The sequence below is a fragment of the Eleginops maclovinus genome, chromosome 1 (genome assembly GCF_036324505.1).
Source record: "Eleginops maclovinus isolate JMC-PN-2008 ecotype Puerto Natales chromosome 1, JC_Emac_rtc_rv5, whole genome shotgun sequence".
NCBI classification, from domain to species: Eukaryota; Metazoa; Chordata; class Actinopteri; order Perciformes; family Eleginopidae; genus Eleginops; species Eleginops maclovinus.
In genome coordinates, this window is record NC_086349.1 from 21,936,071 (window position 1) to 21,953,054 (window position 16,984).

The 16,984-nt window shown below is 38.1% G+C and overlaps 3 protein-coding genes across 4 annotated transcripts; 2 read left to right on the forward strand and 1 right to left on the reverse strand.

The window, feature by feature from the left end:
- Nucleotides 1-372: 372 nt before the first annotated feature.
- On the forward strand, nt 373-6,427 carry tafazzin (tafazzin, phospholipid-lysophospholipid transacylase). 2 transcript variants are annotated; one of them, XM_063889733.1, is made up of 11 exons: nt 373-415; nt 1,767-1,915; nt 2,124-2,252; nt 2,337-2,382; nt 2,473-2,558; nt 2,738-2,818; nt 2,915-2,956; nt 3,491-3,553; nt 3,952-4,004; nt 4,096-4,173; nt 4,501-6,427. In XM_063889733.1, the coding sequence occupies exons 2-11, from the start codon at nt 1,807-1,809 to the stop codon at nt 4,600-4,602; spliced, it is 789 nt and encodes a 262-aa protein (XP_063745803.1). In that variant the 5' UTR covers nt 373-415; nt 1,767-1,806; the 3' UTR covers nt 4,603-6,427. The 2 variants fall into 2 exon arrangements, with proteins under 2 accessions (XP_063745803.1, XP_063745807.1); XM_063889737.1 differs by having other exon boundaries at nt 382-420.
- Nucleotides 6,428-7,252: 825 nt separating this feature from the next.
- atp6ap1a (ATPase H+ transporting accessory protein 1a) lies at nt 7,253-12,419 on the forward strand. Its single transcript, XM_063895750.1, is given in 11 exon segments — nt 7,253-7,393; nt 8,227-8,353; nt 8,655-8,729; nt 8,873-9,066; nt 9,451-9,491; nt 9,723-9,811; nt 9,889-10,035; nt 10,406-10,563; nt 10,688-10,738; nt 10,897-11,134; nt 11,370-12,419. Coding segments are annotated over 11 exon segments (1,461 nt in total). The 5' UTR covers nt 7,253-7,262; the 3' UTR covers nt 11,580-12,419.
- Nucleotides 12,420-13,706: 1,287 nt separating this feature from the next.
- On the reverse strand, nt 13,707-15,606 carry LOC134875050 (galactose-specific lectin nattectin-like). Its single transcript, XM_063899486.1, has 6 exons — nt 15,541-15,606; nt 15,389-15,401; nt 14,514-14,620; nt 14,231-14,365; nt 13,980-14,091; nt 13,707-13,895 (listed from the first exon to the last, which is right to left on the reverse strand). The coding sequence occupies exons 1-6, from the start codon at nt 15,604-15,606 to the stop codon at nt 13,828-13,830; spliced, it is 501 nt and encodes a 166-aa protein (XP_063755556.1). The 3' UTR covers nt 13,707-13,827.
- Nucleotides 15,607-16,984: the final 1,378 nt, after the last annotated feature.

The window sequence follows — 16,984 nt, forward strand, 5'->3', positions numbered from 1 at the left end:
TGTCAAAGCGTGCTTGTGGAGAAGTAATTATGCAAACACTGTAAAGCTAACTTGAACTCACATTTTGATTACAGGTCAGAAATCTAATTGTTTATTTTTCTTATTCACAGAAATATTCAATATTAAGTCTAAGCCTCTCAAACGTTGCATTGAAAAACAATAACTTATAATAATACAAATAATTACCGTAAAACACAATTTAAATCACCAGCTATTTTTATTATTATTATTATTTATTATTATTATTATTATTATTAAGATATCAATATGTACATTATTTTTAAATCACCAGTTAACCTCCAGTAATCCTCCTTGAAAGTAGGCCTCAGAATAATAAACTTCAACACCCACAACTCCTTGCGTTACTTTCAGTTCCGGGGTCGCTCACCACCAGCCTGCTGTCAGCAGGAGAAAGGTGAGGTAAATCTTTGAACTTGTGATGCTTTATCTATATCCCAGGTTATTAAAGTATTAAAATATGTTATATAAAGTGTCATAGTGTGACACGTTACATTATATGTGTATTTAAAAGCGTTATTTTTAGCTGTTACAACACAAAAGCGTCAGAGTCATGAATTAAAATGCAAATATCTTCGTTAAATGTTGAGTGGGTCTGTCAGTACAGCTCACGTGAAGCTAAAACAGCAAAAATTAAACTTTGATTCACCAGTTTATGAATGTATTTTAATGCATCAACATTTGTCTCGGAGATGTATATGTCGGTTAAACTAGCAGCTAGCTCGCAGGCTAACATCAGCTGGGTGATGTAACGTTAAATACCTCGGTATGGTTTGACCTTAGCTTAAGGTAACAGCACTCCCCGTTGTGCATGTGCATTTACTCTGAATACTGTACTTCAATGTACTTTTGCTTTACTTGGGTATTCTCTTTTGATGTCTTTATTTACTTTGTCCCCACTACATGTCAGAGGAAAATACCGTTGTTTTTTTACTGCATCCAATAAGAAATATGTATATATGTATGTAGTAATCCACATAAATATGATTACAGCTCAGGATAAAGCTTGGATCGAACAAAACAATACCTGGTAAATACAGTAGTTAAAATGAGTCCCACATTTAGCCTACCATTGGTCATTTTCTGCTATCATAAAACAAACATTCTCAAGACAAGGAGCTTGCTGTGCAATCTTAAACTGAATGTTAACAGAAATGTTTTGGATGTAAATCAGTAATTAGAGTTAATAAGTATATAAAGCGAGAGGTGTGTGTCCTTGAGAATCTGAAATATAAATTGCTCCCAGTCTGTGTCAGTGTGTATGCATTGACATTTGTTTTGTTTTGACAAAAATGTTTGTCTAATAGTCTTTAAAGTAGCTGATTAATCAGAAACCAACAGATAACTTGATGACAGTATTCACGTAACACGGTAAAGTTTCACTTTCCAGGGGTTTGATTTTACTTTAATAACTTGAGAGAGAAAAGGCCAACATCGCAGAAGCTGACATATCCTGACTTTTAGTCCCTAGTTAGTGTCAAGGTCTCAAAACACTGGACCCTACACTTCTATTAGCATATATTAATTGGATCCTGTCACCAGTTCTCCATGCAAACATCAGGGTTGTATTAAAGACTTAAAAAAAGCTCCTACCTGAAATGTAAAGAAAATCAAACCTTTCTTCAGGCTGATCAAATGTAAACATGAAGTTGTATCCCTTCAACAAAATACATTTAAATCAAAAAATATATTTGAACCTGTTCTAGTTTTCCCTCTAGCTGTATCTCATTGTGTTGGTGTTTATCCAGGTTAATCTGTAAGTGGATGTAGTGTCTGTGGAGCGCTGTGATGCCCCTGGAGGTCAGATGGCCGTTTCCACAATGCCCTCCTCTGGCATGGAGGATCTCCAGCTCCCTGGTTATGGGGATGGTGGGCTCTTATTCCTACTTCTGGACCAGTAAGTTGGAATATATACACAGAATATACCAGTGGGGCAATTATTCCTGTCATGTCCAATCAAGCCATGTATCTTTGCATGTATTTAATTCAAATATTTCTTGTGAGGGGGCGTTATTAAAGTGTGGTAATAGTACAGGATCTAAATATTTTTCTATCACAGCTGCTATGTAAATATTCTCACACGTTTTCTCCCTCCTAATCTTCAGAGTACATGAACTACTTGACGGTCCACAACCATAAGGTTTTGTTGGACCTGGTTGACCAGAGGCCCCCTGATACACCCCTCATCACTGTGTCCAACCACCAGTCCTGTATGGATGACCCGCACATCTGGGGTAAGAAACGAATGCACAATCTGATTTAAGACACTTATACACAGTGACATGAGAAACAGGGAAATAATCACATGTTTGCGACAGGTGTACTAAAGCTCAGTCAGCTGTGGAACTTCAATAAGATGCGATGGTGAGTTTTTATCATTTCCACACCTCATCCACTTGTGATTTTGGTTTTATTATTTGTAAATTGTTGAATTATTTTCCTGTCACTGTGTAGGACTCCAGCCGCATCTGACATCTGTTTCACAAAAGAGCTGCACTCAAGATTCTTCAGCCGTGGAAAGTGTGTTCCTGTCTGCAGGGGTTAGTCTTTAAGCATTATTAAGACAAAAAAAAGCGGCAGTATTAAATCATTTGTTCATGTTGTCTGTCATGTATTTCTTTCTTTTAGGGAGTAGAACATTTGCTTGGATGGGGTATCGGACATGGAAATGTAGTGTGTACTGTGTGTTTAATGGTTGCATTATGATGTTGTTTTGTAGGTGACGGTGTTTACCAGAAAGGCATGGATTTTATTGTGGAAAAGCTGAACAGAGGAGAATGGGTTCACATTTTTCCCGAAGGTATTTTAATGTTCATTCTCAAATCTCACTCCCTTACTTCTTTTAATCTTTTTGATTCATTTTAATATTGACGCAATCCTTTCTTGTTTTCCTCAGGCAAAGTCAACATGACAGAAGAATTTATACGGTTAAAATGGGGTGAGTACAGTGCATGTTTTTCGTTGCTCTTTTCGGAAGTGAGCTGTAAACTGCTGTGCTTTCAATTAAAATCTGACAGTTTTATACATTAATTTAGCCAAGAATAGGAATTAAAAATGACAACTTCCCATTAATTAACATTTAAAGCCTCTGTTCAGGTTTGTGGTCATAACTTTACGACGTCATTACCTCACCAAAATCCTCAAGTTGAATTAAATGATTCATCAGATTAATAAATGTGTCTTTCTTTTTATTATATCAGCTGTTCCCTATTTTATCTTCCACTTTCAGAAATACTAGCTTTACAGGATGACATTCAACAGGATGAATAGACATGGGGAAAAGAGCTGGGGTTTTTAGTTGTATGTTGACGTTTAAAATCAAGCTTCAGACTCTTCGCTACAGCCCTTGTACACTGTATTACTGCATACAGTGTAAGCACATGTACATTTAACATTTGTGAAATCAAAAGAGCCAAATCAGTTGTCAGTGCATAAGGGTTTGTGGTTCATAAATGTCTGGTTTGTGTTTTAGGTGTGGGTCGACTAATAGCAGAGTGTTCCCTTAATCCAGTTATCCTGCCACTTTGGCATGTGGGTGAGTAACAGCACTGCAGCACAAACCGATGTGGAGGACGACACATAATCTCTCAAGTTCTGCTGTTTCATAACTGTGTTTTTAAATAATAATAAGTGTAGACATGTGTACAAAAATATTCACCTGATATATTTTCCTCCTCTGTGACATGGATCTCCATTGTTGTCCGAAATCTTTAAAAAACAAATTGCTTTACATTGCTTTATCACCATGAACACACACTGTATTTTATTTGGACTTAATACTCAAACAAACATTCACTAATGCACCAAATTTGGATTTAGTACCCGCTCAAAATATTGTTGATTTAAGTATTTTCATCAGATTTTTTGGCATTCAAAAATGATCTAATATACCCAGCCTTATACATTTGTCTTCCTCCTATGTTTTCCTCTCAGGTTTGAGTGACGTTCTGCCAAACGAGAAGCCCTATGTTCCTCGGACTGGCAAGGTAGTAACACTTAAAGCTAATCAACAATATTTTGTTTATCAGGGCTTTTTGTTTCCTGTTAGTAAATTCGTAACTGTTTGTGTGATTTCAGAGAATCACAATCCTGGTTGGGAAACCGTTCAGTCTGAAAGACCTTGTTGAATCACTCCGAGACGAAAACAAGAGCCAGGTGAGGACCGACCATATTACACATTTACACACTACTAATACACCACTAATGCTTCTTATGGTACACTCCAATTATTACACTAATGATGTAACTATATTTAATTTGCTATTAAGCGATAAATGGCATATCAAATTTATAAAAATCGTTTTATATTTAAATGCAATTAACTGCTTGTTGAAGTGGATCAAGGCTACAGCTATTCTTTTATGTCAGATGATGAACAGAAATGTTATTTTAGCTATCTGTGACAATCGTTTAATCAATAAAGGACTGTTGATTAATTGTAGGGTAAAGCCAAAGCATTCTTTCTTTACATTTTCCTTTCAGATGGAAATAAGAAAGACCTTGACTGATTTTATCCAGGAGGAGTTTCTAAGCCTGAAAGCCCAGGCCGAGTCCCTCCATGGGCAGATACAGACCCAATCCTAAGTCCCTGCCGTCCCTCTTGCTACATGATGATCCTCTACCCTAAACTGAGGGTAACGCCTTCTCTCCTGGACGTCCACCCACACACTATCCACTCCCTCCCCTTTGCTCTACTGAATCACACACGTCCACTCTGAAATTCCCAATGATCACACTTCTGAACATTTTGGGCAATGTTTTGGAGTCCCTTCCAATTCATGTTGGTGAAACAAAAACTTGTTTGTAAATGATAAAAAACTGGCATCATTTAGATTTGTATTTATATATAGCAAATGCATCATTCACTCGCTGCAATAGGCTCTGATCCACCATCATCCTGAAACAGGGTGATCCATTCAGAAAATAGATTTGACAATTGAGTTACTTGAATTCATACCTATCAAAGCTGTGACCTCAAAGCAGCCAGAGTCACGTAATTAACTGGTCATTCTAACTGCTCAGATGTGTTTCATTTTTATAAATCAGGAAGTAGTGTGTCTATTTTATGAATGGAGTGAGGATTCAGCAGACTGGAGTCACTGACCATGACTATCACTTTAAAGTTACAGTCTATAATTTCTATATCTAAGGTTTCAGTCCCCTGTGGATACTGGTCATAACAGCAAGTGTAATACTACAGCTAACACTTGTTTAGCAACTACTTTCTATAAGAATTACAACAAAAGACAAGCAGGTGTAATTGTTTACAGCGAAGCCAAATTAACTCAGGTTGTTTTGATAAGGTTATCAGCCTTATGACATCAGATTTAACAGGCGTCTGATTTCATGCTGAACACAGGACAGGTAGATTACAACCAAACGGCAGGACACAGTAAAAGCAGTTGGACTTTGCAGCCTTTTGCTTCAGTTCTTCATACTGAGGCTGCCACTTCTGGCTCCAATACTACGATCACTATAAATTGTTTCTTGTGGTGGCTTCACATTAAAAGCTTGTCTGTGTTGTGCCACTGGAACACTTTTAAATGAAAGCATCAGCAGTAACTTAATCCTGCTCTGATACAGCTATTGGAGCAGCAGCAGGGAAGTGGCTGATATCAAGGATAAAATACAAAGTAAGAAAAAAAAAGGACTTCATGAAACCGCTGTGGATTTATACGTAAACAATCCAAAGTTGGAAAATTAAACTTATGCATTGAGTGTAGTTTATATGCCATTTTCACATTTAAGAATGAACAAAAAAAACGTTGTTGAATGTACTCCCAACATTTGCAGAATAGTTCCATATTGGTGAAACCCATTTTGAGTACTTTACAAAAAAACTAGTGTTTGTTTAAACTCTATATATTAGTATGCAGTGTGATGTAGATTTATAAATAATGATCTAATTAAGACTTCTAATCAGCACTGTACTGCATGGTTAATATTTACAGCTTAAAGATGCATGCAGAGTAAATGATCAAAAGGGTGGTACGATGATTGTAGATTCATTTGATTTGCTTATTTTCTGTCCATGCAGCTTTAAATGGGTCGACTGTGAATTTATAATGTCCATAATATCCCAATGTATCCTCCCCTCTCTCTTATTCCTTAAGCATACATGTAAATTAAGTTATCAAATATTGTATTTTAGTAATGTAGATACTTTCTTTTCTTTACTTTCTAAGTATTAGACTGCAAGGTTTTCTTTAGGTCCGTTCAACCTGTGAATGCTACATCGTTACAGATGTACATACTTTGTTTTATCACAGAGATCAATCACTTTTATAAGGGAGGATAAGCCACAGCTTAGTGATCTGTGGTTGCTATGAAATGTATTGCCTTACTGTGATTGCCATTCTTTCCTACTGTATGTGAATGCCAATAAATATTCAACTTTTCTAAATTTGAATTGTGTGTTGATATTATAATGTATTGAAATATAGTTACATTAATAGTAAAGCACAGCATCATATTTGATAAGGTCCTTGTATGATTTGAATGTACAATTTTATCTAAAGAGTAAACATAATAATATTTAGCATGATATAATTATTGATGCATTTATAGGCATCACTGATTTTTGTTATTAATAATCTGAATCTGAAAGTATAAAGTAGCAAAAAATGTAAATACCAAAGAAAAGTACAAGTATCTTCGAGTTGTAAAGTATTTGTTGTATTTTTGTTGTACCACTATTGCATATTGTCAGGTTTAGCATTAGCATCAGGATATCCTTAAATTACCGAAAGGAAAAATATGCAAAGTAAGTAGGCACAATTTCACATTTCAGAATAATGTACATTGTGCAATGAGATTATAATAATTCATGCAATAATGTGTGAAATCACTGATGTTACACATGTGTTTTTAATACTTCCACAAACTAATAATACATCATCATTTATAAGATGTTTTATGCACCGTATTAGGGATCAAAATATGCAAGGTAACTAAAGGTGCCAAAAAATGGAGTTGAAGTAGGATAAAATCAAATATAAATGCTCAATTAATGCTTTCAATTAATGAATGCACTTAGTTACTTTTGTACTAGTAGATGCAGCTGATTTAGGCACTGCTCATATACGGTTCTATGTTTTAAATTAAAAAGAAATACTGCACATCTCCGACTACATGTATTGCAGTATTGATGTCGCAGAGCGTCTTTTTATGACGTGAGCTCACGCGACGTCACGTTCTCTGTACATCCTCGGACCTACGTCACCAGTGTCAGGGAGATCGTAAAGATGGCGACGACAGGGAGACCGCAGCTCCGCAGCATCTCTGCGTGTTTGGCCGTTTTTCTCGGTTTATTGAACATATTAAATACGGGAAATTGTGATGAACAGGTGCCGCTTATTATGTGGACAAGCGAGGGGTGAGTAATGTTGAGTTTCTTTCGTTTTTTGTGTCTCACAGAGGCGGTTGAATTGGCTAACGGGCTTTGACGCTCTTATTCGCGTTTAGCTAACGGTTAGCTGAATGTCAGTTAGGATGAACGCTCAGCTATCATCGACGGTTATCTGCTATTCAAATGCAGACGAAACAGTGTTAAATTTAAGCGTTTTACATAATTAAATTAGGGAAGCGTAACATGAGATATTCCTGTAATCCTTATTATGAATGGCAGGTGCCATATCCCCTGTCACCCTGCAAGCTGTTTCCGTATTGTCCGTATTAGGGCTAAGCAGTGTTATTACAGTGGATTCATTTATAAGCATTCCTTTGACATGCATCCATCCCTTTATTCTTATTTATTCATTTTGTTTGTATTCTCATGTGCATTACCTGTGTTTCTCTCTTATTCCGTTGCTGCTATAACACCTGATTTTCCCTACGGGGATCAATACAGGTCCATCTTATCTTATCAGACAAACCTTTATTCATTTAGGACAAAAATACGTAGAAACACAGTAATAGTAGATGCAAAACATATAAAGTATAAGTGCAAGTCAGTATTACAAGCTAAGAGACAACAGTTGTTCATATAGTAATATTAACTCTTCATACACTTTGTACAGAAGTAATGCTTTGTGTACATTTCGGCAGCAAGTAGTAGAGTAATACCTGCATAATGCATACTTCTAAGACATTAAAGGCATCTCCTGTACATATTATTGAAGGTGTTTTACTTTATTGTATGAGTAAATAATAAATACCTTAAGTTTGGTCTGAATACTTACAATTCCACCACTGCTTTGAATCCTCCAGGGTCTCCGTACCGACTCAGTCTCCTCCTACAGCGGGGCACATCGTGGGGCAGCAGCAGCTGGCCTCCTACCTGGAGAAAGCTCTGAGTGTGGGCCCAAGAAATGTCGTGCTGTTCCTTCAGGATAAGGTACACACACACACTTTTAAGAGGCCTAATTTTATAATAATGATATTATTCAAATATGTTCGTAACATTGACAGTATACAGGATAAAAAGACAGGAAAAAACATAGATACGCTTTTTTTGTTATAAGTCTACTAATTCAGTATGGTATTGTCCCATTTGTCAACCCACAAAAGAAAAAAGGATAAGAGTTAATATTAAGTATGTTTCTGTCTAACTATCACTTGACAGAGAAACATGAGATGGGTATAACGGATTGATTAGCTTTTTGCTCATTTCTGATCTTTCCTTGCTTCCATCCCAGATGAGCATAGAGGACTTCACTATGTATGGGGGGGCTTTTGGAAACAAGCAAGACAGTGTCTTCCCCAACCTTGAGGTAAGATGTAATGTTTCAAATGTTCTCTTTTTCACTGTCACTCTCTACTCCTATCACTTAAATCAAACAGACCATGAACAATAGATTCTATGGTCTGCTATTAATATGTCACTGACAGATGTTTTGTTTGCCGTGTGCCATAGGGGGCTCTGAGGTCTTCGTCCTCCCCTCTGGTGTTACCTGCTGTGTCCTGGCCTGCCTCCAATGCAGTGATTGGCCAACTGCAGGACCAATTGGACACCTCTCCTCTGTACATGGATCCTGAGACACTGAGTCAGCTGAGACTCAACGCCTCCTCTCCCGCCCTGCTGGTGTTCAGGCTGCCGTACGGCTTCGGGTAGGTACACCGTCGCTCCACCTTAAGGGAATGTAGAGGAGGGTTTTAGTCTCATATTCTTAAAAAAACATGGAGGTGTTGAAGGAACCTTGGCGGCAGTATTGAAGTGCTGCTGTCATTCTTTAGTAAACCAGCAGATGTCACAGTTTTACTGCATTTCAAGCTTCAGGCTTTCTTTTGGTGCAAAATTTTTTTACCCACATCCTTGATATAGACTGGATAAGAATCCCTGAGCATAGGTGATTATCAAATCAGAAGTTGAACCTCGATAAACGCCATGGGATGTTTGGGCTTCTTTTATTCATTTATTTGAATTAAGTTGTGCTTATAATTCCCCTTACTTCTTTCCACTTTTTTTCATACATCTCTTTGTTTCTCTTGCAGGGCTGATCTGATGTCTGCCAAAGATATTCTCAGTGGAAACGGTGAGTCTGTCTGACCCAGTAAAAAAAACATACAAATTTGCACAAAAGGAGAGTTCGATACGTCATTATGTATTAACTTGAAAATGAAAAAGTCACAGTAAAAACATTAAAGAAATGAACATAAAAACCTAACTAAATACACACTTTAAATCGAAATATATTCAGTATGTCTTTGCATGGGAAGATTTGTTTGATAATGCCACACCAATAGATGAGCTGGGTGTTTTTCAGATGAGATGATTGGCCAGGTGTTGAGCACCATGAAGACCCAGTCCGTCCCGTACACCGCCATTTACACAGCCCTGCAGCCTCCAGGGTGAGTCTTAAGTTCTAAGTTTAAATAGACTGTCTTTCTGTTGCAGATTATTCATGTCTTCTTTCTATCTCTTGACAGGAGGCTGCGTCTCTCTCCATAGAAGCAGGCGTTGGTGGAGGCCGCTCTCTCCTGCAAGCCAGAGGTGGATGGCGTGAGAGGGAGAGAGAGAGGGAGAGGCAGCGCAAGATCAAGGAGAAGGCTGGGATCTACGGTCCGGTGGAGTTTAAGGTGGAGTGGCGCCGTTTTTTCTTTCTAGTGCTGTTGAATTCCAACTTGGTGTTCTTGGTGTATGTTACTTGACTTTTTTTTTTTGCCAACAAATGTCAAGAAAAACAGCAGTGAATGAATCCAAGCCGGATATATCTCCTTCCTCTGTGCCATAGAGCTTTATTGTTGTCCAAAATATGAAATAAAAACACCGGGTGACATGCTCCATTATTACCATGGACACACATACCTCATTCTACTGCCACAAATACTCACTAGAGCACCAAATGTAGATTAAAATAGTTCAAATTCAATATTAGATCTGATTAGTTTGATAATAAACTACAGAGACAGGCTGTTTTAAGACCTATTTAAAAACGATTTTCCACAGGAGGAGGATAACACTTGTATCCTCCTGTGGGCCCAAGGCCTGTCGGTGAGCATCCTTCGGAGCGGGCGCTGGGAAGAGCATGACCTCACCCCCTTAACCTTTGGAGAGGGAGTCAGCCCAAAACTCGACGGCTCAACCTGCGACAAATCCAAAGCGAGGTATTTCATCCCCTTAGTTCATTCAGGATTCATAAGGCAGGATCCTATTTCACTGAAAACTGGTCTCCTCATACATCATAATGTCTTGTTTTTTTCTCAAATATCCTCTTTGGGCTCTATGCAGGTTGGTTCTTAATTATGAGAACATTCTCGGCCACAGGAGCTTCAAACTCATGTAAGTATGACCAGATAAATGACATCCACACTTGCATATAATTCTAGACATTGTTTTGCTGAGAATGAGTTCTAAGCCTTCAACATTATACCTGAGTTATCCTGATGGCAGTGGATATTGTAACCTTCAATGCCCCATTTGTGTGTGTGTGTATCCAGCTTTGCTATGAGCCAGCGCCACTACAAGGTGTCTGCGCGCCGCTGGTTCACTCTGGACGCCGTAGTGCTGGAGTACGACGGCACCCACGCCACTTTTAACGGGAGCAGACACGTTTACGCCCCCGCTGAGTACTCGTACCGCTGCGGCTCCGTCACCAACTTCCGCTGGCCCGTGCTCATCCCACGCACATCTAAAGATCCAGCCAATCAGTGGAGGGTCTCTTTTGCAGACTTTCAGGTAAGATAGAAAGGTGTTTTCCTTGTAACTGTTTTGTCTTATGCACGGTAAGCCCATTATTATCGCTTCTCGGGACACTCCTCAGAATTGAACTAATGATCAGAAGACACAACACATTTAGTAAACTTAACATTTCACAGAAGAAACCCATCTCAAACATCAACATCATTGGGTGCCACAAGCTTTTACAGAGCTGTTCAAACCCTCAGCTGTCGTTTCCTTTCTCCTTGCACAGATCCAGGGCTTCAACGTGACAGGCAGTGACTTCTCGTACGCCAGTGACTGCGCGGGCTTCTTTTCTCCGGGGATCTGGATGGGTCTGATGACCAGCCTCCTCATGGTGCTGGTGCTCACCTACGGCCTCCACATGATCATGCAGCTCCACACTATGGACCGCTTCGATGACCCCAAGGGCCCGGCTATCTCCGTGCCCCTAACAGAGTAACACGCCTGATTCTTCTCCCTACATCTCTCCTCCTTTCTCTCATTGCAATGCCTCCACTGCGACCCTTTACATTCCACTCCCTGTTCATCTGTAGTTGGACCTTTTACAGACTAGTGTTGTTGTCAGTGTAAGGGTGTATTCATCACTGCATATGTACTTAAAAATGTGCGTCCTGGTTCTAAGAGAGTATGTTTTCAGGTAGCCCCAGTTTGTGTTTCTCAGGTATACATTCGAGTCATAGTGGGAATCAACTGTTATCTAGAAGGAGCTTTAACAACACCCAAAACTGTTCTTAAGGTTTTTCTAGAAATCTGAAATATTTGGTGCAAGGAGAGATTTTCCAGTCCTTTCTCAAGTTGCAACTTTGTTTTCTAAACCAAACAAAGATGCCAGCTGGTAATGATGCACCTCTGCAAAAAGAGGCTATAATGAAGGTTTCTAAATAACACAGCAACAACTCAATTATGAAAGCTGGTTAAAAATCTCTTATTGTGCAACAGACAGATTTATTTATATTATTATCCAGATAGAAACACCATTCAGAATAATGGTATGTATTTCTTTTTCCAACATAATGCAAATCCTCAAGAGACACAAACTGGGGCTATAGTTTCCGAGGTGGGTAAATGTTCCATTAAAAGGGATACAATTGTAAATACAGGGGCAAAAAGAACTTGTGAAACATAAATTATGAAATGCTATTTATCGGTGAAACGTATGTGTGTGCGTGTGCGTGTTTGTTTACAACTGTGCTCGTGTCTGTTTGTAGACAAGTGAAATGAAGGATTACATTCTCTGTATGGATGATAGATAACTGATATCCACTGCAGAGTTAACTCAGTCAAGAGCAAGGAATCGATATCTGAAGGAGTTACAGCATTAAAATGAAGACATTTCCAGTTGTTTGTAAATAATACTCATGGTTGTCTTATCCAAACTTAAGTCACTTCAACACTAGTTTTCCAGTAACACTTAACATGAACATTATATTTATTTCCAGTCAAACTTTCCACAACTGATGTGCACTGGAATATGCTCAATGTGAATTTATTTAGTTTGTTTGTTCATTTATTTGGATGATTTGTAGTGAATATTAATGAATGTCGTGCTGCTGCTGTGGATCCAATAAACCATCTGTGGAATTAAGGTGTTGATTCATTTATTACTCTTTTCAGTCTATATTTATATTTGATCACAAACCATACTGTTGTTTTTTCTGACATACCACACTTTGACTTCTGTAGTTCTCTAACAAATTACACTTTGAATTTCTTATGGTTTTTTATATTTTCTAAATGCTATAATATATCTTTGTCATGCTATACAGTGACTTTCTGATATTTTTTGACATACTATCCTACTTTGAGTTATGGTAAGTGCGACACTGCTGCTGGCAAATGTCCTTATTATGATCCTGTCCCCAGTTGCAATCGGGAAGTCTCAATTTAAATGATAACATTGCTGCTCACTCACAGGTTGTTGGATCAAAGATGACAGAATGATAATAATTAATATAATACCTTTTTAGAAAGTCAGAAGGATCAGGATGATGCTGGGTGTCCTTGGAGCGGAAACAACCCTCACTTTCTTTCTCTGCACGACCAAAGAGAGTTGAGTCATTACACAAAATAATAGCTGATCAGACAGTCGGACTAATGATGGACAGTTTTTGTATTTGAAGAGGACCTATTGAGCTTTTTGGACGTTTTGTGTTATAAAGGTTTTTGTGCATTTTAACTGGTCTGCAAAGGCTCCGTCCAAAGGGATTTTCTCTCCCACACACTCCCCCTGTGCCTGAAATGCCTCAATTGTGGTCCTTTGTTTAATTCCGTAACATAGTGACATCACATTTCTATAGGCTAAGGGGGCAGGACATCTCTAAGTGATTGATCAATCACAACAGGGCTGGCTAGCTGACCAATCAGAGCAGACTGGGCTCTGCTTTCAGAGGGTGAGAAAGGGTGCTGCAGTACAGTATGAGAATGAAATGTTATAATATAATATAAACTAAATGTGCAGAAATATAATGTGTTGAAAAGAGGATGACCTGTTTATTGACAGATTATTTTTCAAATTGTTATCATGAAAATATTGAGATTTTATAAAGGAATGAGACAGATTGCTGAACAGGATGTATCTGTTTATTTTATCAGCAACATTTTAAATCAAAAATGTTGATATGTCTTCTCACAGTGATATCATCGAGGCCTGATACCCTGGTAGACTTGACATCGCATGGCGGGGATCCTCACAGGCGCATGCGACAAACAAAAGGCATCTCTGAAGAGCACTTTGTGTCGTTGGGGAAATCTTTTTCTAAAAAATGTACAAACAAACAATTACACCTGCTATCGATTCATCTGACAATTATTCTCAGTTAATAACATAACATGTGCATACCTTTGAAGTTCAGTTCCATGCAATGTTCTCCTTTTCCAGCGTTGTTAGGCTCGCCAACGGGCCAGAATGGGAAATCAAACTTGCTACCATCACTCCACATCCACACACCCTCCTAAAACAAAAAGGTTTAAGAGTCAATTCAGTCCAATCAGAAATAAAAATATATTTCGCATGTAGTCTCACCTGTTAGAATCTCATCAAACAGACTATTCAGTAAAAAACGGAATATATGATATTATTAAATCACTCACTTTTGACGAGTCATTGCCTCCAACCCAAGTTGCTCCATCTTTGTTAGTCGATGTGTTTATGATCCTTCTGATGAATTCGTACACCGCTTTGTCGGGGATCGATGCCAGATTCCCACCGATGGCAACGCAGGCAACCTAACATGAAGAAAAAAGGAAGTGAAAGAAAGGTATAGGTTGATGCTTACACATAGAAGTGAGAGTTTGGCTACTTCTTTTGTATGGTTTTAAGCATAAGTTATGATTACACTCAGGCAGGTTTAGATCATATTGTTCCTCTGTGTACCTCTGCATCAGCCCAGACCATTGGGGCATGCCGGTACATGTAACAGTGACCGTCAAACTGGGTCCATCCAGCAGGGCAGATCTTGCATGTGTCGCAGCACGGGTCATCTTAAACGTTGTTGTAGATGATTAGAAGGAGAGTAAAGCAGATATTTATTAATCTGACAGGAGAAGAAATTAAAGGCTGTAGCCTAATCAGTCCTCTCCTCCATACTGGTAGAGAGACTGTTCTAGTCTCTGAAGTTCATATTTTAAGTTAAAAAAAGACCTCTTGTTAATGTACCTCCACTGCAACTCACCAAGTAAAAACCTACAAAAAGCCTAATTTTGGAATGTGCTTAGTTGATATGATAAACTCGGACTTCCAAAGTCTGGATGAATGTTTAATTAACTTTACATTGAACGAGGACAGTGAACCTTGTTCTCATCACTAACATTAAGGTGCAGTTAGAAACAATCACTTATTTAGCAGTATAAACAGGGAGAATATTTTGTCTTATGTCCGATATATAATATGATGCATTGTTGGAGTAGCTCGAGACATAAGATTGTCATTGCCATAACTACACTGTAGCTACTGGGCATATGACAATAAAAACCCTTGAACTTTGAAGACTGATCACAGCAAGTAAAACCTGATTCAATGTTCCTTTGGGCAAGTAATGTATTAAATCCAAACCCATCAATCCGTAAACTAAAGCCAATGGCCTAGAGATAAATCAACGCAGTCAAAAAAACATGATTTGAGAGCAGTATTCTTTAAAAAAAAATAAAGTAAGAAAAAGAAACTGTATGAAAATGTATAAATGACTTAAACAGCAGGTAGACAGTTCCAGTTACTGTATTATGAACATCAGCCTTCCTCTAAGTACCAACCTTCAGGGTGTGCCTGTGAATATAAACAAAACACAATTAGTACAGAAAGCTGATTGAACTTAAATGTGTATTTCATTGTGTGATATTCCCTATATGTGATGGTGTTATAACCCCAAAGATCTTTGTAGAATAAATGTTATCTTATAACTTACGTTTGCTCCACTCCACAGTCCAGTGGTCAAACAGAGCACCACAATGACAAGAAGACTCGATGCCATCTGTGCAAAGAAACAGTATATTTCTAAGGTGATGCAGTATTATCAAATGGCAAAATGAGAATGTAAATACAAAATAAAAATGACAATTTCAAATATTCCAATATCAATCAACAGCTGATGCTACGATGAAAGGCAGGAATGAGAGCCTTACCTTGTTAGGATGATCAGTTGAGTTGTACTTGCAGCAGTTGTAGGTAACAGGGTGACTTTCAGAAGGAAATCCAGAGTTTATATACCTTAACTGGGTGTATTGACACAGTCTCCGGGGGCATGTCCTCTTTGATCACAGGGTAATGTTTAAATATTGTAATTATTAATGAGTAACATTGGCTCAGACTTCAGGGCAACCACCACGCCTTTTAAACAAAGTAAGAGACGATGGATCTCAAGCGTACCAATTTTAGTGCAATCTACTTAAAGTTTTAAACAGGAATTCTCTCAAATGTTGTGCAACCTGGTTTCTGTGCATAGTTTTTTTTTTATAAATGTATTGTAATAGACAGGTTATGTTTCCCTCAACATAATCCATTCTGTTGATACATTTCAACACAACATGTTGTATGAGTGGTGTGTTGTATTGGTTTTTGTGCATGTAAATGGTCTGCAAAGGCTAAAATCCCAAAGTTCCCTCCAGAGGGCTTTTCTCTCCCGCACACTGCCCTTGTGCCTGAAATGCCTGGATTGTGGTCCTTGGTTTACTTCCGTAACATAGTGACATCACAATGTTACGGAAGTGAACAAACACTAACATTTCTATTGACTAAGAGGCAGGACAGCTCAAAGTGATTGACCAATCACAACAGAGCCAGCTAGCTAACCCATCAGAGCAGAATGGGCTACGGTTTCAGACATAGGGTGAAAAGAAGTGTTGCAGTACAGGTAGTATGAGAATGAAATGTTATAATTGTATATAGAATATGCAGCTATAAACTAAAAATGCAGAAATATAATGTATTTATTGAATAGAGCATAACCAGTTTATTTTCTCATTTTTAACACAAAAATATTGAGATTTTATAAAGAAGTGAGACAGATTGCTGAACAGGATGTATCCCTTTATTTCATCAGCAACATTCCCATTAAAAAATGATGATATGTCTTCTCGCAATGATATCATCGAGGCCTGATACCCTGGTGCTTACTTTATATGACAAACTCAGACTGCCGAAGTCTGGATGGATGTTTAATGAACTTTACACTTATTTAGCACTATACTATTTAGGGACCAGTGATGTCGGTAACGCCTTACTTAGTAACGCATTACTCTAATCTGACCCCTTTTTCAGTAACGAGTAATCTAACGCGTTACTATTTCCAAACTAGCAATCACATTAAAGTTACTTATCCAGGTCACTGTGCTTTACTATTTTTCTCATTT